The sequence below is a fragment of the Poecilia formosa genome, unplaced genomic scaffold (assembly GCF_000485575.1).
Source record: "Poecilia formosa unplaced genomic scaffold, Poecilia_formosa-5.1.2 Scaffold32, whole genome shotgun sequence".
NCBI classification, from domain to species: Eukaryota; Metazoa; Chordata; class Actinopteri; order Cyprinodontiformes; family Poeciliidae; genus Poecilia; species Poecilia formosa.
This window is the reverse complement of record NW_006799971.1, coordinates 237673-259055: the sequence shown is the minus strand read 5'-3', so window position 1 is coordinate 259055 and position 21383 is coordinate 237673. Positions and strand designations below refer to the sequence as shown.

The 21383-nt window shown below is 39.1% G+C and overlaps 2 protein-coding genes and 1 long non-coding RNA gene across 3 annotated transcripts; all 3 read left to right on the top strand.

The window, feature by feature from the left end:
* The first annotated feature begins 55 nt into the window (after positions 1 to 55).
* pin1 (peptidylprolyl cis/trans isomerase, NIMA-interacting 1) lies at positions 56 to 4028 on the top strand. Its single transcript, XM_007549573.2, has 5 exons — positions 56 to 215; positions 1925 to 2007; positions 2412 to 2520; positions 2993 to 3103; positions 3237 to 4028. Exons 1-5 carry the CDS (start codon positions 158 to 160, stop codon positions 3344 to 3346), a joined length of 471 nt encoding a protein of 156 aa, XP_007549635.1. The 5' UTR covers positions 56 to 157; the 3' UTR covers positions 3347 to 4028.
* A 3523-nt stretch (positions 4029 to 7551) lies between these two features.
* On the top strand, positions 7552 to 20638 carry LOC103136368 (uncharacterized). The gene is made up of 12 exons (XM_007549571.2): positions 7552 to 7809; positions 7926 to 8073; positions 10544 to 10921; positions 11246 to 13000; positions 13567 to 13655; positions 13790 to 13848; positions 14821 to 14984; positions 16009 to 16174; positions 16258 to 16449; positions 18964 to 19185; positions 20250 to 20409; positions 20484 to 20638. Exons 2-12 carry the CDS (start codon positions 8031 to 8033, stop codon positions 20556 to 20558), a joined length of 3303 nt encoding a protein of 1100 aa, XP_007549633.1. The 5' UTR covers positions 7552 to 7809; positions 7926 to 8030; the 3' UTR covers positions 20559 to 20638.
* LOC107835941 (uncharacterized) lies at positions 8090 to 9797 on the top strand. The gene is made up of 2 exons (XR_001661782.1): positions 8090 to 9416; positions 9542 to 9797. It is a non-coding gene; the product is annotated as an uncharacterized LOC107835941 (long non-coding RNA).
* Positions 20639 to 21383: the final 745 nt, after the last annotated feature.

The window sequence follows — 21383 nt, the reverse complement described above, 5'->3', positions numbered from 1 at the left end:
AATGGGAGAGAAGGAAGGCCATCGTAGGGCGGGACAAGAACTGAAAACAACTTGTATCGAAAACAAGCTATTAACTGTCGTGTCCTGCGCTGTAACTCCTTCCTTGCTTCGCTGCAACAGTGAATTGAAAGTTGAAAACGTTGCTACTACAACAAATATGGGAGACGAAGAAAATTTACCGTCCGGATGGGAGAAGAGAATGAGTCGTAGTTCAGGTAATGAACCCCAATCTGAAACAGGATAAATAAGCCACAGAGTTTTATAAAATTGTATTGTAAGTAGGTTTGGTTCGCTAGCTAGCTGCATGTGCATCGTGGTACAATAAAGAAGGAAACTAGGGAAACCTTATTATTACAGAATGATTGGGTGAAAGACTTGATGTAGAATAAGAAGCCATTAATGCGTTTTTTTCCAGATAGGGTTCGACTTTAGTGATTGTGTCGTTACACGAGGAGCTAATTCATTCAGGTTTGCTGCTGCAGGGCCACGCATGACGTCACCCCGTTGTATAAATTTGCGTTAAAATAGCGCGAGACCCAGAGTTTTAATTAACATAAAAGTATCTAAGAGTCAAATCTAAAATTTTAAAAACAGTTGTCTTGGCCTAGCCTTTTAAGAGAATCTTGTTTTAACTGATTTAACAAATGCCAAACTGAGTTAAAGAGGAGTAAATGTCTGTTTTTTTTTCTAAATGACCCCAGAACTTCAAACTTATTTAACAAACACTTAATCAAATTAAGTACTGGCCTTCATGAAGCAATGTTAGCTGTGGCTACACTGTTGACTTTAAAATAAGGGATATTCATTACTTAGTAGTTATCGTACATGCTAAAATTTCATGTTGCAATATACGGTATTTACAACAACATTTAATTTCCCTTAGGGATCAATAAAGTATTTTTGAATTTTTTTTTTTTTTTTGAATTGTTGAAGCAAAGTACACAAGACTGAATAATGTTTTTTATAGTTTAAAAAACATTATTTAAAGCAACAGTTTTTTGTACAAACATGCGATTTCGTATAGCTTGACACCTATAACAATTATTTGGGTTATTTTCTCTTCCTTGCTCTCTGACTGCCCTTATTAAAATTATGTATTATTTATTCTCTATTTCTTCTCCTTCACCCATTTAATTTGTTATAAGGCTGTTAAAGAGTTTTGTAGCGAATAAAGCCAAAGTGCCTCATGTAAATCAGTTGTTAAATGTGTAAAAAAATATATTGTAGTTAAAGTGCTTTAATGCGTCTGTCATGTTCTAAAAATTTAACCAGACTTCTTTTAATTTCTATGATTTAGATTTTAAATTATTTGTTAGTTTCAAATTTTAAGGTTTGAAACTTGTTTGGGCAAGTTGAATCTTTTGAAATATAAATGATCAAAGCACAGAGCAAACCAAAATAGTTCTGATTGATTTCCTGCTGGTTCCCATTATTTACAGGTATTGCATGACAACCTTTCCTTGCAATAAGGCAGAGAGCTGAAATCTGAACACTGGTAGAGGAAATTAATGCCAGGTGGTTATGCTGAAACACATCTACTTTGATCTAAATCAGCAAAGTCACATATTTATGTCTAGTCTGACTGGGGTTTTTCTCCTCTTAGAGTTAAAAAACATTTTTTTGTTTTTTTTTAACTCTAAAGCTACAGGGGTCTTATCATACTGATCAGTTATGGCGCTGATGCTGCTGCGACCAACATAGTGCAGAGAGCTTGAGCTTTAAACACGGGTACTGGCAAACTGTATTTATGCGTTTCTTTCTTTTTGTTGTTTTTTTTGTTTCCAAATCATTCCAAAGCCTCATTTACTGTCACTTAATTTGAAGTTAAAAATTGACAAAATTATGTGACATAATCAGTGTTTTGTGTCTGTTGTCTATTTTCCAAAAACATGTAATTTGGACGTCTGTATGTTTGCTCTTGCAGGAAAAGTGTATTACTTTAATCACATCACCAATGCCAGCCAGTGGGAACGTCCAGTAGGAGATGGACGTGGAGAGCCAGAAAAGGTTGAGCTGAAATAATGATTGTTGCAATTTAATCAATTTCACAGGGCAACTAATGACAAGAACTGTACACCATTACCAAAAATAATATATATAATGTATCACTATTAGTTAAGATAAATATGCCTGTGTTACAACCTGAGTCTACTCTTCCAGTTCCAGTGTTAAGAGTTGTTAACAAAGATAAAGTTTACTCATTTTTGAGAACGTAAACTTGCATTATTATGCCATTATTTATGGCATAATAGATGAAAATAGTCCCAAAACAAATGCTATTGTTTACTGCAATAATTTCTGGAACAATTTATCATCTACAAAATTTGTTATCATGACAGACTTAGGTCCTTTGGATGAATTATTAATGATCTTTGAGCTTAGGGTTCATGTGTTTTCTTTCCCACTTGCAGGTTCGCTGCTCTCATCTGTTGGTGAAACACAATCAGTCACGTCGACCATCTTCCTGGCGAGAACAGAATATCACACGATCTAAAGATGAGGCTTTGGACCTCATTCAGAGTAAGTAGAGATGATCAGATGAGCTGTAGCAGGATGCCGCTCTGTAAAGGATGAGCTGCTATCAGGTGCAGCTCAGGAGGTTAAGATGTCATTGATATATTTCAGTAATTGATTTCAAAAGTAAGGATTCTTTACTTTCTTTTTTAACATGTGTTAAAGTCATGTTACAGCCTAAGCATCATGGGAAAGAGGAGATGAGAGGCTCATAATCTATGTTGCTTGAGATCCAGCATGAAGTTTTCACAGCCCAAACCAGGAGCAACCATCTTCCAGGAAACGTTAAAACACTTAATATAATTCTAATTGTGTCAAAAAATAAACTTGGTTTTTAGTAGCCGTAAGCTGTAATCATCCATTTTTACAGAAATGTGCATTTGAAGTATTGTATCACTCTGTGTACATAGTTACATAAATTTCATTTTCAAAGATATTGTTAATTGCGTTGTCATGTTGTCTTTGTTTTTCCATGCAGAGTACATCGAACAGATCAAGTCAGGAGAGGAGAAGTTTGAAAGCTTAGCCTCCCAGTTTAGCGACTGCAGCTCAGCAAAAAATGGTGGCGACCTTGGTGTGTTTGGAAGAGGTAAACCCTGAATGGCATCCAAAAGAAATACTTACAGGATTTACAGTGCAATTGTCAATAACTGAATGATTCTAACTTTGTTTTTGACGTGAAAATTCAATTCTTTGCTGAATGCGCCTTCTGTGTGATTCAGGTCAAATGCAGAAGCCTTTTGAAGACGCTTCCTTCGCTCTCAAAGTAGGAGACATGAGTGGGCCTGTTTTTACCGACTCTGGAGTTCACATCATCTTACGTACCGGCTGAAAGGACGGCACCACCTGCTCTCCCACTCCATTGTCATACACGCATTTACTGAAACTAACCCAAGCAGGCCTGCCATTTGTTTGAAATGCACTCATCACCCCAGTAAGTCAAACACATACAGTAATGTTTTAGAGGGGATTATATGCTCAAAATCCCACACTCAAGTTTGATTAATAAAATGACTCTGAGAACAAAGGATTATTCCCAAAGACCTGAAGCTTTTATCTACCACAGCAATGCCATGATAGAGAAGCATTAGTGCCTGGAGTTGTGACTGATTCCTGAAAAGCAGATGCTACTGTAACTGACATGTGCATGTTTTTAAAATGGACCATCTATTGTTTGCTTTTTCTTCTCCTTCATTCCTGCTGTCTGCCAAAGCAGTTCCTTTATGTACACCATTTTCTCAAGATTTGTAGGTTGGCTGTTTAAATCATTTTCAAGATGTTGTGCATCCCTGCAGACAGAGAATTAGCTGTTCTTTTACGTTCTACACCCAACATTCAAAAACTAACAGTTTGTTCATTTATGGAAATGACTTCAGAAAGAGCATGTTTGATTCCAAGACGGTACCATTGAAAGCTTGCAGGTTTTAACATCAGGCCCCACAGCTTTTAAAAGCATCAATATTCATTTAAACTGTTGACACTGTTGTAACTGAGGAATAAAGTTATAAAACACATTTTTGTCCCTTTACTGATTTGTTTGTGTTTATGGCCGTCAGTTGGGCATTTTTGGGCTTGTTTTCATAGAGCTGGTTGGTTGTTTCTCTCCCAACCTCTAGCAACACTGAGAGCGGAGCTGAAACCTGTCGGCTCAACAGGCAGCAGCCCTCCTACGCATTGAAAAGTCTGAAAAAATTCAGGATAGTACAAAAATACAGTCAGAATTGAACTGTTCAGTTGCCCAATTTTTAAAAATGACTGGAAAGTATTAATTATTAATATTAAAATATTAATAGTTGCAATAACAGAAAAAAATTAACAAATGATCCGCTGAGGATGCAATTTACATGAAAGTGCTACATTAAACCTGAAACTCAATGTTGCAGATTGTAATATCAGACCTGTGTGAGTCCTAAAACTGCTGCAGAAGATACAGACAGCTCTTGATAAAATGTTTCCTGCCACACTGACTGAATACCAAATATTTGCCTCGTCACCAAGAATCTTTCTAGTTCATCCCTTATTAACAATGTGTTGACCTAAAATTAATAGTTATATAACACAAATGAACAAATTACTGAAAAAAATTGACAACTAAAAATCAGGTTAGTTCAGTATGACTTTATTAATTCCAAGGAGAAAGTAGATATATTAACACATTTCCAACATCTCTGCAAAGCACAATTGCTGAACAACAAAAAAACAACAGAAAATAGTGCTTTTCAAATATTCTGTAAAATTACAGATTGTTGCAAATAAGATAATAATCTTGTCCAATATACCTTTAAAAATAAGCAATTTGTGGTGCTACTGTAACTAGTACATTGTTTATAGTCAGTGAATAAGCCCCTTAAGCAGCTACTCAATATTACAGGATGTGACTGATAAGATAGGAATAACGTGCCATTTTTTTTTATGATCCAACGGTTATACAGTGAATCCAAATCGTGTAGGACATTGAAAACAAACTGAGACTGGGAATAGAAGCTCACAGGGGACTCCGTCAGACGTTCCCACCAGACCCTCACAACACGTTTGGGCCTGTCAGGTCTGACCGGCTTCCTCCCCCACCACCGGAGCCAACTCGCCACCAGGCAGTGGTCAGTGGACAGCTCCACACCTCTCTTCACCCGAGTGTCCAAGACATGCCGCCGCAGACCCGATGATAAAATAACAAAGTCGATCATCGAACTGCGGCCGAGGGTGTTCTAGTGCCAAGTGCACATATGGACACCTTTATGCCTGAACATGGTGTTTGTTATGGACAATCCGTGACAAGCACAGAAGTCCAACAACAGAACACCGCTCGAGTTCAGATCGGGGGGGCCGTTCCTCCCAACCAAGCCCCTCCAGGTCTCACTGTCATTGCCCACATGAGCATTGAAGTCCCCCAGTAGAACAAGGGAGTCCCGAGGAAGGGCACTCTCCAGTACCCCGTCTAAGGACTCCAAGAAGGGTGGGTAATCTGAACTGTTGTTTGGCCCATAAGCACAAACAACAGTCAGCACCCGTCCCCCCACCCGTAGGCTGAGGGAGGCTACCCTCTCGTTTACCGGGTAAACCCCAACGTACAGGCGCCAAGATGGGGAGCAACAAGTATGCCCACTCCTGCCCGGTGCCTCTCACTGCGGGCAACTCCAGAGTGGAAGTATGTCCAGCCCCTCTCAAGGAGAGTGGTTCCAGAACCAGAGCCATGCGTCAAGGTGAGGCCGACTATTTCTAGCCGGAACCTCTCAGCCTCACACACCAGTTCCAGCTCCTTCCCCACCAGAGAGGTGACATTCTACATGCCAAGAGCCAGCTTCTGCAGCTGAGGATCAGACCGCTAGGGTCCCCTCCCTCAGCCGCCACCCATCCCACACTGCACCCGACCCCTTGGCCCCTCTCACGGATGGTGGGCCCATGGGAGGGGACTTATTAGCTTGAGATCTTTAATTATTAACCAAGTTAACAGAACACTTTCACTAATCCCAAGGCCACTTCATTAAACTCTATCATCAGTTTGTTCTGTTAATTTTTTCATCGTCCTTATCTCCTTGGAGATATTGGTGCCACTTCTCTGATTCCCTTATAAACTCTGATCCTCAGCTTACCTCGTTCAGCTGAGTCTGTTTTTTATTGGAGGATTCCTCTTTTAGTTTTGTGCGTAAAGTTTGAAAACAGGTTTCCTTCCTTCATTACTGGAATATTGCCGAAATATCCTGTCCAGGAGTGATGCTGAAAACCTAGTCCATGCATTTGTTACCAGCAGACTGAACTACTGTAATTCTTTGCTATCAGGAAGTTCATAAAATACAGCCAAAGGCCTTCAAATGATCCAAAATGCTGCTGCAAGAGTTATGATAAAAATTAAAGAGAGATCACACTTCTCCTATTTTAGCTGCCCTTCACTGGCTCCCTGTTAAATCCAGAATAGAATTTAAGATGATCCTTCTCATGTACAAAGACCTTAATAATCAGCTCCATCTTACATCAGAGATCTGATTGGCCATTTGTTCCCAACAGAGCACTTCACTGTCAGACTGTAAGTTTCCTGCTGCTTCCTGGAGGTTGCAGCAGTAGAATGGGAGGCAGACCCTTCAGTTCTCAGGCTTCTCTCTTGTGGAAGCGGCTCCCAGTTTTAGTCTGTGAGGCAGACACTCTGTATACTTTTAAAACTAGGCTTAAAACTTTCCTTTGTAATAAAGCTTACAGTTAGACTGAGCAATTTCAGTATTTATGCTGCTATGGGCTTAGGCTACAGGAGGACAAACTTACCACTTGCTTTAATTTCAACAATTAACTTGTTCCATAGAAACTAAACCTGATCTGGCATGCTGATTGGCTGTGATTCCTTCTTGGAGGCATATTGCTGCCATCAACTAATCTAATCCCTTTCCTGCTACTAAGTTTTTACTTTAATAAACATTTTAAAAAATCCTACATCAGTTCATCTGTTTCTTCTTGTCCAGTTGTTCTCTCTTCTCAAACCAGCAGTTGGTCTTGGCAGATGGCAGATTAAAGGAGAGTTTTTCCTCTCCACTGTGGCTCCATGCATTCTCAGTATGAGGGATTGCTGTAAAGTCAAAGTTATTAATACTACGTGCTTTGTTTCTTTTCTGCACAGCAATAATCGCCATGGTAACATATGTGACAATTATTTTGTGAAATCGGATCTAGGTTTAATTAAGCCAGGATATCCGGAAAATCCCGACTAAATCCACTATCCCGGTTTTGTGAAACAGCCCTCTGATCAGTTTCATGTGTTGCTTGAAAACAATTGAAATCAACTCATTAGGGGCTCAAAGATTTAAATGCAGGCACTTAATTAGCAAAAAATAAATAAATAAAAATTAAAACACTCAAAATGAGTGATGGATTTTTATTTTTATGTATTTATTTATTTGGAGAAGCGGGTGCGGTTGTTTTTTAAAAAACCAAAAACAGTTTGCTTATTAGTCAAAATAGAGGTTACAGACATGAGGGCAGCGGGGATTAAATTAAGAGTAGAGAAATGTAGAGAAATGCTCTAATTGGTGTTTTCAGGTTGGCTAGTCAGCAGTATTCAGGAGTTTCAGACGCTAATGAAGTCCCTGCTCTAACATCTCTCTGCTTCTTGCAGTAAACTCAGACTTCCTGCAACAAGTTAACTATGGTGTAAAACATCAGCATCTGTAGCGACCAGAGGATCCCTTTCTCTCCTCTGTAGAAATCTCCACGGACCTTAACGACGCAGCCGCAGCCTGGAGGCGCCGTGAAGCTCATCATTATAGCACAAGTCGCTGACCACGCAGGGCGCTGCGTTTGACTGACACACGTGTATGTGATTAGATGACACAGGGAGGCTGCGGGGCTCCATTTGTCCTGCAGGGGAAATGATGATGAGGCTGTTAGAGGAGGGGGGATTGTGACGCCTCTCTGTCCTCCGTCCACAGGAAGACTGGATGAAATTGATTCGGGCTTTGCGCAGTTTGTTCGTCCTCATCGCAGCAGAAAGGAAAACGGGCTGGTTCTGTCTCTGAAATGTCTCACCGCTGGAAATGCAGCTCCACGTTTGTCTGTTGCTCTTTTTCTTTACAACAGGTAGGAACAGCAGCTAGTCTAACTACTAATGCGAATCTGCAGCACTCGCCATATGGACATTTTAGACTAAGACAGCAAGAATATACATAGTAATTTGTTACTATGAAGAATTTATGTTAATTTTATTGATGGCCTATTTTTTAAATTTTATTTCAGTCTTTGTATTAATGCCTGCTTAACAACGTAGGTGTAAAAATAACCAAAGGAAAGGTGGTACAAAAATATTTCAAATGTCTCTTTGCTGGTTTTAACGTTTTTTTTTTTTTTTTTTTTAATGCCTCTAGCAATATCGTCAAGGACGTGAGTAAAACTGAAGGGGCAGGGGTGGCTTAGCCCCCCAGGGTAGAAAGCCATTTACCTGCTCAGTGAACTGTTTTAGTAGCTATTAACTGTATAATGATTACATGCTATCTACTGTTTTCCTTTCTCTGGAATTCCCCCCTGCTTTTTTCTCCTAAATCGTTAGGATGTGACTAATTAAATCAGACTTGTAAATGGATTGAATGGATACCTGTGTAAGATTCAGCAGAATGGGGCTCTTTTATTGGGGGAAGAAAACATGATTCAAAATATATCTTATTTTTTAATTCAAGGGTTTTAAACAGGGACAGTGAATTTTATTATTTGGAAAATTCTCATAAGACATGTTGGCTAATGTTCATACATACTATGGGAAACCTTCATATCTCGAAACTCAAATATTTACTATATTTACTCATCCTGAATTCTGAAATCCATAATAAGAGACAAAGTGAGGCGCCATCAGTTCATCCTGACTTTATCCGTTTCACAAAAACCAAACCCGTTTCAGGAGGTGCAGCATGTTGGGCTTAAGTAATTCAGGTGAATGTGCAGCAACAGATTTTTTTTTTTCAGCAAATCAAGATATCGATCACAAATTCACTGATGCAGTGCCAGACAAATTGCACATGCCATGCCTCACACCGAATAAACAGCATCGTTTATTGAAGGATAGTGAGGAACTGAAGCACATCATACTAAAGACAAACACTGATGCTACCATGGCAAACAATAGCAGCTTGATTAAATACACAGTTAGTGCAGACAATTCTTAGCTAAAATGTCATAATCATACCTGTCATCTCCTAAACAACTATAACCTAATAAATGAACAGTGCAAATCAATATAATAAGTTAATCTGGCAGCTGATTAATTTCTGTTGCTCTTTTTTTTGTTCCACATCTTATCGATATTTATACAGAACAAACATGACGGGTCAAGATTAAATAACGTTTTGTAGTATCTGGGGAATATGTGGATAAAATGTTGACTACAATGTGCAAATGACTTACTAATAACTCAGTTGGTCCCTGCCTATGTTGTAATCAACATAGGCAGGGACCTATGTTGGTCCCAACATAGGAACCAACATAAGTCCCTATGTTGGGACCAACATAGGGACCAACATAAGTCCCTATGTTGGGACCAACATAGGGACCAACATAGGACCAACATAACCCAGTGGTTTAGCGCACCTGGATCAAACGATGGCTTATTAGAGGCCTAGAAGAACATTGGCTTGCTGATGGAGTTGTTACCAGGGAGAGAACTAAAACATGCAGAATGCTGGCCCTCCAGGACCCACTTTGGGTACCTTTGGTATAACCTATAATTCACTTCCTGTTTGAGTTGTGATGCTCTTTTGTTTTGAAGGGACAATTTCTTGTTTAACTGTCAGTGCAAAGACTTAACGCAATCAAAAGACAGAAGAGAAGATGAGTTATAATGGAGCTTATAAAATGTATCTTGTTAGCAGCCCCCTGGACAGAGACAAAAGGATGTTTATGGAGTAAATGAATAAGTAAATATAACCAAATTGAGGCTTAATTAAGACAGGATATCTGGAAAATCCTGGCTTAATAAGCTATCCTGATTTTGTGAAGCAGCTCTGATTGCTAAATCTTGGATGTTTCTGGTAAATGACCTGAGCCAGTGGTGTAAACGGTTTGACCTCAAGGGCTGGTTTCCTGCATGCTTTAGCTCTTTGTTTGGTTCAGTACACCTGGATCAAATGATGGTTCAGTCATGGGACCTCTGCAGAATTGTGGTGAGGAGAGAGATATGCCACATTCAACTTTGTGTTTCCTGGGATTTTTCATATCTCGATCATAATAAAATTGAAACTAAGGTGTACAAAAATGCTACAAATCATACACTTTTATTCTTTTTTTTATCTCACATTTTTGCTTTGGTCCTTATGACCATAGGATCAATCGATTTAAAAACTTGAATTGATTATGTCAACCTAAAAGCTTGCTTCCATCCAAACAGATATTTATAGATATCAGAATAAGGACTATAGCTTTAGTTCTCCTAACATAGCCCAGAACAAGTCCATGACTGTAGTTTTTTTATGCAAGACCATAAATGAGTTTTTCTTCTCTTTTTTTCCTAAATAATTACAAATGTTAGGTTTCATCTCTAATTCATCTGGTTTGTTCCTTCCAGATAAAGCTGTGATGTTGCACCAACACTGTGGTGGAAATGTCACGTTGGACCAAGAACCTGAAGGCCACATCACTCTCCTTTTACCTGAGTTCTTTAACCACACCGGCAGCCTCAGCCCCATAAGCCAGCAGTCGGAGGAAAGGTTACCACTTTCAAATTGCACTTGGCTGTTGGGCATTCCTCTGAGGAAGAAGCTACTTTTACAGTTAAAATGGACAGAAAGTAATTGGAGGATCTCACTGAGATGTGTTGAGGAAGATCAGATCCTACAAAGTCATGGGGAAACAGTATTGCTCTCTGACTGTGATGAAAACAGAGCTGTCCTCAGTTGGACAGGGCCAAGAATTTCCTCAAATTCAATTCATCTGACTTATTGTGGTGAGAAAACGCATTCCTCATTTACAGTTTAACCACACTGCCTTAGTTCACGTGAGCCTTTTCTGGTACTAATGAAGTTTTCCATGCTTTCTTCCTAGCTCTGGTTGCATTAAATGTGTTTTTGCTGCAGTAGCGATGGAACAAGTTTATTCAGGCTTAATCTGGGTGTGTAACAAAACATCCAGTGAAAATGTTTTCACTTAATGTGTTTGTTGGAAACTTATCACACTTGCTGTGTTGTGTTGGGGGAATGTTGTGATTTTTAACTCTCCATCCTCACCCTCTCTGCCCCTCTGTTTTTCTGTGTTCTTCCTGGTCATCTAGTTCAGGAAGCTGAGAGAAATTCTTCAGAGGGCGAGTCAATCCATCAACAGCAGCAGGACCATACTGGTTGGTTGGTGACGGAAGCCTCCAATAAAAGCATTGCCACATATGCTCAAAGGGTGGTGAAGGGTACAGCAGAGGGCAGAGGTCATGTCCATGAAGGGCAAATTTGTAGTTTTGGCACTCGCTCTGCATCTAGCACCTTCTCTCATGACAAGGAGCTGCTGCAGCCGACCTCATCCCAGTGGGGACTCCCAGTCGCTGGGAGAACTGATAGGGAAACTCTCCCTCTTCCTGAGGAAAAATGGAACAATGAAGCGGATACATCTGGAGCGACTCACCTCGCTGACACTCCCACGACTGCCATAACACGCCCATATTTTCAGCCTGCAGTCAGTACAGACACCAAAACAGAAAATCCTACTGGCCTGACCCGAGTGCAAACTGAGACATCCTGGACAGACACGAAAGTCGCTCTTTCCATTACCACAGATTTACAAAGATCTACATCTGGAGAGACGATGAAGATGGAGAAGTTTGTTACACAGATGGATGGACATACAGATATGCAGACCAACCAAAGTATTTCCAGTTTCAGTGTCTTTGATTCTTCTTTACCTGGGATATTGACGTCTGACAGCAGTACCTCAATATATCCACACGGTGGTGCTGTTGATCAAACTCCTGAGAATAAACAAGCTCAATCAGACGGATTTTACGCAGCTTTCACCTCCATCACATCTTCGAAAACTGTAAAATCCTCCATCAAACAGCATGACTCAACCAGCACAGAGCCCTCTCTGTCATCACCATCTTCCTCACAGGGCTCCAGTTGGGCTCCTTCACCCACCACCCGCATGGTAGAGATTCCCACTGGTGTGGAGGCTGCTTTACCTCATCCACACACAGCTCAGAGTGACTCATCTGAGTCTGACATTAGTTCTCAGAGAGCTGCTGTGAAGTCAACTGATGGGCTGGACAATACGGATGGGTTTCATACAGTCATCCCTTCCACACAGAGTCAGACAAAGTCTCCTGAAAACATGGAGAGACTCTCTCATTCCCTGCATTCCTCCCCCATCCGGACACAAACACCTGGAATAGACACACAAACGTCAACAGAAGGAATGCAAAGAAGTGGGACTAATTTGTACATCACCACAAACATGATGCAAACTTTGTTTAACGAGGATGGATCTTTTTCTACAAGCAGGCCAGCACAGATAATCAAATTCCAGACCTTATCAGGTACAACAACTATCAGACAAATGCATACACCATCATTTAGTGAAACTTTAAACTCACCCATGGATTCATCTACTCCTTCATATGGGTTCCAAAAACAAACTGGGCTTCCTGATGGTACGCAGGTGACTTTTCCCTCTTCGATGGCTGAATCCTCCATGGACACAAGCAGCATGAACCCTAAAACTACGTCTGAATCCTCAGAAACCTTTCGTCTGTTCCCACTGTCTTCTGCTACAGTCTCTCCAAACAAACACGTTACTACTGAAAATACACCTTCGCACCCGGTGAAATCAGATAGTGGTGATGTGAAGGGGACCACATCCTGGCAGTGGTCTCCAAGTGGCACGATGAAGCATAACCGTCAAGGTGGACCTACTCAGGCCTTTCATCCCAGCCAACAGAACCATTTTGGCGTCACATCATCAGTGTTAACCCCTTCATTTAAGGGAAGTTCAACAAAAAGTCCCATCTACTATATTGTTCCAAACCAACCTGCTACCGTTAGAGGTGGGTGATGGTCAGTTCGCTTCAGTCGTTTCATACCTTGTGAAGTTTTGGTCGTTTGTAACCAACTAGCCAAACCTTTTCAGCATGATGTTACTTCCTCATGTGTCAGTTTGTGTCTGCCAGGGGAATGTTTTGCTCGCAGTTTAACAAAGAATTCTTTCCAGTTGATTACTTTTAGTCTTATGACCTCAGTAAATATCTATTAGAAGAAGATCACAGTAAGTTTTTTATTTGATCAGGGGTCATAATTTGCGTCAATCAACCCAAGTCAGGGTGATATCTAAAATCAGTGTGAAAAGAGAGGCATAGAAGGTTTTCTAAAAAAAAAAAAATTATGCAATGAGATTTAAGCATTTTTGACTATTTTATCTATACAATTCATGAAAAATGTTCATAAAGAAAAATAGATTCTTGATAACTAAATCTGAAGTTGAAAGGGACAAAATTACTGTTCAAAGGCACGAAATGAAAGTATGAACCAGTAAAGAGATGCTATCAGAGTTCAATACTGCTTATAATTTATTGTATTAAACTAAATGTTGAGATTATGACACTTTTCTGTCTAGTGGAATCAGTTGAGCTGCTCCTGCAGATAATTGTAGAAGAGCCTTGTTCCACTTTGACTGCTGGTCTGGAGGAAGACATGATGCCATGGGTGAGAAAGTGTACTCATGTACTCAGACAATGTTGCAATGGGCACAAATAAACACATTTAGATAACAAAGTACCTATCTGACTTTAATTTTTTCTGCTTCTGCCCACCTCCTGCTTTCCATTTTTTTATTTTAGTTGGAGTCCTACCTGCAGAGAGCACCGGGCTTCCGTAAGCTGCTGGGAGTCTGGAGCAGGTGAGCTGATTTAGTTAAAGGTCATTTTTGGTTCCTTCACCCCCACAACAAAATAATTTTTCTGTTTTTGGAATAAAAATAGACTTTTATAAATTCTTTGAAGTTGAATTTTGGTCAAATACCAGTTAAAACTACTGGTAGCCTCTTGGCCTAACTCTGCAAGGATACACATCTTTCAGCCCTTAACAGAATGATGCAAGGAAATCCTCTAGAGCAGATTTACTATTACAATTCATTATGATGTGTGTTCAGCACTAACCAGCAAAAAAAAAAGTATCCTACCTCACCAAACTATATTTTTAATGTTTTCCCAGTATACTGGTATACTGGGGAAAACATTAAAAAACTATATTTTTAATGTTTTCCCCAGTATACTGGGGAAAACATTAAAAATATAGTTTGGCCACAAAATCTGCAGAGTTAAATCAACACTATGCCGAATCTATTTGGTCCTTATCAAAATTGGTGTCAATTTAAATCTTTTCACAGTTATTTCAACAAGAAATTGAGTAATTTTAACACTTTAAAAAGTTATAACTACTCAAACTATTGTTGAAATAACTCTGTAAGAGTTAAATTAATGCCAATTCTAAAAGGGACCAAATAGACTCAACATAGTGTTGATTTAACTCTGCAGAATTAGCCTAAAGAGACGCCACCATCTTGGTGACTTGCCTCAAAGTTTTGTAATGCCCATTCTATACTTATGTCTTAATCACGCATGTTTGGCATCGGTTCAAGGTGTGGGCACAAACAATGGCATTGAAAGTAGGTTTTTGTGTCTGGTGAACCATCATTGTGGTGTTGGTGTCATGACCCTGGGCCGCATGGCGGCTCACCATGCAGCTCATCCCAACCCAACACAACATGTGACTTTTTTTTTTTCTTTCAACTGGGAAAAAGGGTTACGTTGGTATATAAATGGGTGAAGGTTGCATAGGCTGACATTTCTGTGTTTTACTTTTTCCCCAGTGGCCAGGCAGTGCAGAGCCTGGTTGTGTTTCAAACTAGTGAGGCTCTGCAGTGGCTCAGTGTAAGCGGAGCCACGTCACTGCTGGAACAAACAGGACTAGCTCAGGCTGTTCACCAGGGGACGATGTTCAGATCATGTAGGATCACCAACATCACAGTTGGAGGTGAGCAAATGCACCACTGACTAGAGCTCAGTGTAAGTCGTCTTCCACATGTAGTTTCTCCACATTCAAAAACAGCTCAGAAGTTCATCCCTTAATTCCCTGAATGAATTCAGTGAGCTACAATTGAACCTGTGTGAGTTCAGTTGAACCGGCATGATAAAGCTCCCGATTCTTTCATGAAAAATTAGATTATTGCACCTGGTCTATAGAAGGGACTTCTTTCCAGAGTCATTAATGCTGTGACTGGCAGGAAAAGATGTGATGTCGCTAGTCGTCATTCAGAGAATGTGTCTGAACATATTTCAATTTCCTGCCACTCCTTCATCAGCTATGATCTGGTTTAGTTTATGTTCCTGCTATTATCATGCCAGACATATTTGTAAGACGCTTGAAGTATCAGTGAGGTGCTTTGTTGGTTCACTGTGTCATGATGATGAATGTTGCTTAAGTATCCTGCACTTTATGATTACCTTCCGGCTACCATCCTGCATACTTTTTGTTTGGACATCTTATTTAAAATACCTTTAATAGAAAGTTTTATATATAGTTACTGGTTTATTCACTTTAGAGGCCCATGTGCAATTTGATTGATTTGGAAAAGTTTTGCAATTGAGTGGCTAAATATTACCAAGATTAGACATTTCATGCTTACAGACTCCAACTGATGTTTGTTGAAACATATTTTCAGTTCACTGTTCAGGTTTCTTTGAAGAGTGTTTGTATTTATGCTCTTCACCAAACAGTTTTTTTGGGGGTGAGGGGCGGAGTTTTCAGTTGATTTTGCATTTACGTCATATTTAAGGTGGGAAATCTCTTAAATCCATCAACCTGGAATTCTAGCATGTTTTACATGTTTGTTTACATGTTTGTTTACATACCAATAAGATAAATTTAAAAAGAAATTTAAACCATTTAAGTCGTTATCAACAACCACAATCAGTTAGAATCTCTTAGTGTGACCTGAATCAGATTAATCTGGACATTTGTCCACAGCCTTTATCTTTCAAACATGTTATTTTTTCAGGCCTGCAGGGCGACGTGTGTAACTGGTTACTGCAGTGCCCATCCGGGTACAAATGTGTCGTCCAGCCCGGCACCACCAACTACAGCTGCTCCTCCGCCTGCCGCTATGACTACTGCCACAACCACGGCATCTGCACGCACCATTCAGGGCAGCTTCCAGTCTGCCGGTAGCCTCATCAGCACACTGACACCTTCCTTCCAGTTATCAGACAATATCTCTGTGGACTGAGTGAGGTTTTTTTTTCTTTAGTTGTCTTGTAGGGGATGACTTCTGGTACATGGGTCAGAGGTGTGACATGAGGATGACCAGAGCTCGGCTCATAGGTGCATGTCTCACCATCCTACTCATCATAGTGATGCTTATTGGCATTTTGGCTTGTCTGGCTGTGCGGCGCTATCGAGCCATTCTGATCCAGGCAAAAGTGGACCAAACTCGCAGCAGGTATTCAGGCACCTATGATACTTCATTAATGATTTCTTATAATCTACACCAACATTTAAGGATTCTATTGGGGAATTTTATTGGTTCATTTATGTTTAGAAATAGATTTAATAGATTTGCATGTTAAGAGTTCTGCTAGTTGGCATACTGCTAGCAGGCAAAGCTCATATTTTAAAACTAAATTAATATCCTTTGAACTTTTTCTAGTCCATTACAATACAACCACAAGCTTTGATAAACTTTCACAAAGTCACATATGATTGAAGGGTAAGGAAAATTATGTAGTTTGTCTTTCCTACTTTTTTCTTTCTTCAAGTAGTGGCGAGTTGAACATTAGTAACAAGTGACATCATGAAGACCGAGGAACACGGCAGGCGGGTCAGGGAGAAAGTTGTGGAAAACCATATTACTTGTGCACTCCAAAAATCAGGCTTCTAAGGAACAATAACACAGAGCCCGACTGTTAATAGAACAACTTTAAGATTTCTTTCTACAGGTTGCTGTAGCCCATGTAGGAGACAGAGCAAATATGTGGAAGGCAGTGCTCTGGGGCCTCATGTACAAAAGAGGGAGCAGTTTTCATGCTGAATGTTTGCAGCAGGGATACATTATGAAACTTGCTGTTCACAAAAAAAATCAGATGCATAAAACCATACGTAGACTTGTCACTGCACATGCTGCCTTCATAAATCCAAATTTACAGTGAATTGGATGAAGCTACATATTTCTCCACCCCTAAATGCGTATGCAAATTAGTATAAATACCCTTAAAGCTTTAACCACCTGAATAACCATGGCAACATCCTCCATTTGAGTCTGTTTCCAACTACAACCAATAGTAATAATGGATTTTATGTAGAAGGTACCTTTTAGGTTGCACAAGGTCACCTTTATGAAAAATAAAAGCAAAACATTTAAAATAAACAAAAAAGGAAATTTAGAGATCAATAAAAGACAAAATGCTTGTTTGAATCTGAATTTTCAGCTGGGATTGAATTTTTTTTCCAAGAAGGGAAAGAGAAGCACATCTTCAGATCAGGGCAGATTTTTACCTTCCAGAAAACTGCAAACGTACAGCCAGAGCTGCATTGGAACAATTTAGATCAAAGCATGTAGATGTTTGTTTGGCCCAGATAAAGTCTGGGCATAAAAGTCATACAGGCAAGATTGAAAAACTCTGCAACTGACCCAAATGACCAGAGTTATTTTGTAATGAATTTCTGTCTATAGATGTGCAAAGCTGCTAGCTGCATACCCCCAAAGCCCTGTAACTGTTATGGTAGCAAAAGATGTTTTCACAAAGTCTTGAGTTCTGCTTAGAAAAGAGTGGCAGTTGGATATAAATCCTACTATTGAGATTAGCTAGATTTCAGTGTTCAGTTACTTCTCAAATCCTAAAAGTCGTACAGTTAATCCAGATAATTCTTTTCAGAATTATCTAGATTTTGAGAAGATAAAATATTCTCTACATCCAGAGAAGATTTTGAGAATCAAGGGTTAGTCCTGCTCTAAATCTAATCTGTATCTCAATCATTCTGTGGGTCAGAAGCTGACAGGTTTGGAAACCACTGCTTTTAATAGCATTTGACACACCTTTCCAACCCCTGGCTCAGATTAAACTCCATATCTAATTACAGCCAAGATATTGCAATAATAATAGACCTGCAGTTTTCAAAATGAAATTAGTGATTTTACTGAAATAATATCAACTCTCTCTACATCCAAATGAAGACAAATGATGTTAAGGATATTTTTAATGCTTAGACAAAGAACAAGTAATTCAATCTCCAGAAATTTCAAGTAACATAACTTTTTTTCTCAATTGGACACAAATTGTTCAAATAAACACTTCATGAATGTATTCATGAAGTGAATTGCCACCAAAAATTGACTTAATACCAAGAACTTGTCATTATTTTCATGAAGTATTTTTTTCATCGAAATAAAGTCAACTTTAGGCATTTGATTCCTTTTGTTGTCGTACCTCTTGTTCTCTGACATACGTCCTCAGTCAGTTCTTGCATGGTTGCTGCCTTGGGAAAGTCTCTGTATGTTCTATGTATGAGATTCACAAATGCATCTGTTATAGAAAATCAGGTAAAAACGACCAACAACTCTGCTGAGATTAGATTTCTCTATATATTCCAGTTTACATAATTTCATCTCAATCTACGGCTATTCTAATGCCAAGAAGTAAAGCAAATGCTTGAGTTTTGTTTTTCAAAATAAAATGGATTGTCATTCTTTGAGACAACAGTGCTGATCACCAATTTAATGCTTTCTCCCACTTTATAAATGTCTTTGAAGAAAAACCAGCTCTTTGTTAAAAATGTAGTAATGACCTTTAATGTTCCAATATTATAAAGACCTGGTCATTAAATGGTCAATAGAGCGAAATGAAAGCAGTTTAGAAATTAATGGAAAAAACTGACTTGCAAATTTAAACAAATTATACTGTACTTAGTGTAATTTTACATTGTGACGTCTATTACTACTTATAGTTTATGTGTGCAGTTATCGTAGGTTCAACCATTTCGATGAGCTGTCGGGTCGGTTCTGGCTGCGTTCATGGGCCGGATCCGCGGATTCTCTGGACAACCCTGCCTTCATGCGGTCGGATGAATTACTGCATCTGCAGGCACTTGACCGGCCTTGCTGTTACCACGACGACACACTGTCCCTTCCTTCCACTTGCCCCAGTCATGGGATGCGTATCAACACAATTTACCCCCACAGGTAAACACACACACACATTCAACATCATCCACCATCAACAAATCAACAAGACAAGCAAATAAGGCATCCAGTTCCAGGTGAAGGATTACACTACATGGATGTGTGTGTTTTTAATGTGGGTGTTAAATTCATAGTTTAAAAAGAGAGTGCACATTAAACATGTTTAAAGTTTTGAATTTGGTTTGAAATGGGTTTTTGAACATCAGCAGGCAGAAATAGCCGCATACTTTATCATCCCACAAACATCTGTTTCCCATCCAGTTCAATGTGAGTGTGTGGGGTCAGTGCCCTGTGAAAACACTCAGCTGTTCCAGAGCTCACCACAGATACGACACAGGTAGACCTAGGATGGAGGCTGCTCAAAGCAAAAAGTGATGTATATGTTGTTCAAGTTAGAACATATAGAGATAACTCTGATAATACAGTCCAATTTTTATTCAATATATTTATTTACATAAGTATTGCATATATTGGTTACTAGCATTTATAAATTAAAGAAAAAATTGGCAGGATAGAAGGCTTTATTTTAAGATGGCTGAAATTAAGAGACCTTTATAGGTTTAGTTAAGTTGGTATTACTAATTCTATTTTTTATGGTCAAGTTTAAGGGACAATAACCCAAATATGCTGTGTCTTTATTACATTCCAGATGGTTATACATTCACTGGTTCCGAAAACCTCTGGAAGAAGAAGTTCTTCTTGGCTGAGGTTCATGTTGCTGTACATTGGTTGCATATCCCAACCAATGTACTTAACCGTCCTGAAACATGAATTCTCAACACATTTGCATTTACATAAACTGTCTTTCATCTTTCCATAACTACTTATTGAAAGTGCTCATCAGCTGCCTGTTAACTTTGTGTGCTAAGTGGTGAATAAAAAGTTATGCTACTCTAGTCAGAAGAATAAATCAACGTTGAGTGATTCAAGCAGATACTTGATTATACTGAAACTCATGTATCTGCCTTGAGCATTTGTGGTTTTTCAGTTTTGTACCTTGACCTCAGATTGCACCAGTCAGTTCTTTGTGTAAATAACCCCTGGGCTTTGTGTTTACCCTGCAGCTCCCAGTATGGTTGGAGGGGCAGTGGGTTGAGCATGGGGGATGGTGTGTTGGACTCGGGGAAGGCCAGTGACCTGTCTGTGTGTAGCTGGCCTGTGGAACCCATTCACTGGACCCCGTTCCCACTTCTGCAGCAGCTGGCATCCCACAGGAATCCTGCAGTGAGTGTCTGTCCATGGAAAGAGTTTGTTAGAGGAGAAGATCAGATTTCATGATGTTTTTCCTGTTCTATCAGGTTAGGATGTCACGGCCGCGGTCCTACTGCGAAGGCATGGAGCTGGTAGACATGGGAAAGAGTTGGACTGCTTGATGACCTGAGGAGCAAGAAAATCTGTTACTGTTTTTATGTTAAACCTAAATGCTTTGTTAATAAAAGATGTAAGGAAATAATTTATGAATGTGTAATTTTTTTCCAAAAGAGAGAACATATTTTATATACTTGGAGAATTACATAATGAACCTATTAAAGGTTTATCTGAATGTTAGAATTGTAAAAACAGAAAGTACAGAATATTTAAATTAAGCTAAAACAAAGTCTTAAGCAGTTTGAGATAAACTGTGCATGTGTGGAAAATTATTTGCTTTGTTTGAAATGTTTCATAGTTTATAGATAAATCATATTTGGTTCCCATACCTTCCAGTGATGGAGAAAAACTTTTCCTCTTTGTCATAAAATGGCATGCTTAAAAATTGTTCAGAGAAGATTTTAGTCTTTTCCTAGCTCACTTTTTCACTTTTTTTTATTCAATCTTTAGTATTTTTTGCATATCCTAATTTAATGTTACTTATTTTACAAAAGAGGTATGAGCTCCTTTATTTACTTTGAAATATGTCATCTTTCCCAATCAGAAAAGATTACTTTTTCTTCCATGTTTGGTTTTCAGCCCTTAGTTTGGTAAATTAAAGCATTACTGACACCAGTTGGTGAGAGGTGTGAAGCAAATTTCACAAAAAGACATTTCATACAATGACTGTTTTAAAACAAAATATGGTCTGATTCCTTTTTCTTCTTGAATTATTCTTAAATAAACCAACAAGGTCTAGTTTTGACTGATTCAATGATGCAGAATACTCAGAATAATTTAAGTTAGGAAATTAATGAATTGTACAACCTAGACTGGATGAAGAAAAGTGA

What these genes read in the sequence shown, in the direction of transcription:
- LOC103136368 (XM_007549571.2), top strand. Translation starts at nt 8,031, where the DNA reads ATGCAGCTCCACGTTTGTCTGTTGCTCTTTTTCTTTACAACAG. An exon ending in AGGAAGACATGATGCCATGG is followed by an intron (nt 13,656 to 13,789) that starts GTGAGAAAGTGT and finishes TTTTTATTTTAG; the next exon opens with TTGGAGTCCTACCTGCAGAG. An exon ending in CTGCTGGGAGTCTGGAGCAG is followed by an intron (nt 13,849 to 14,820) that starts GTGAGCTGATTT and finishes CTTTTTCCCCAG; the next exon opens with TGGCCAGGCAGTGCAGAGCC.
- pin1 (XM_007549573.2), top strand. Translation starts at nt 158, where the DNA reads ATGGGAGACGAAGAAAATTTACCGTCCGGATGGGAGAAGAGAATGAGT. An exon ending in GACGTGGAGAGCCAGAAAAG is followed by an intron (nt 2,008 to 2,411) that starts GTTGAGCTGAAA and finishes TCCCACTTGCAG; the next exon opens with GTTCGCTGCTCTCATCTGTT. An exon ending in CCTTGGTGTGTTTGGAAGAG is followed by an intron (nt 3,104 to 3,236) that starts GTAAACCCTGAA and finishes TGTGTGATTCAG; the next exon opens with GTCAAATGCAGAAGCCTTTT.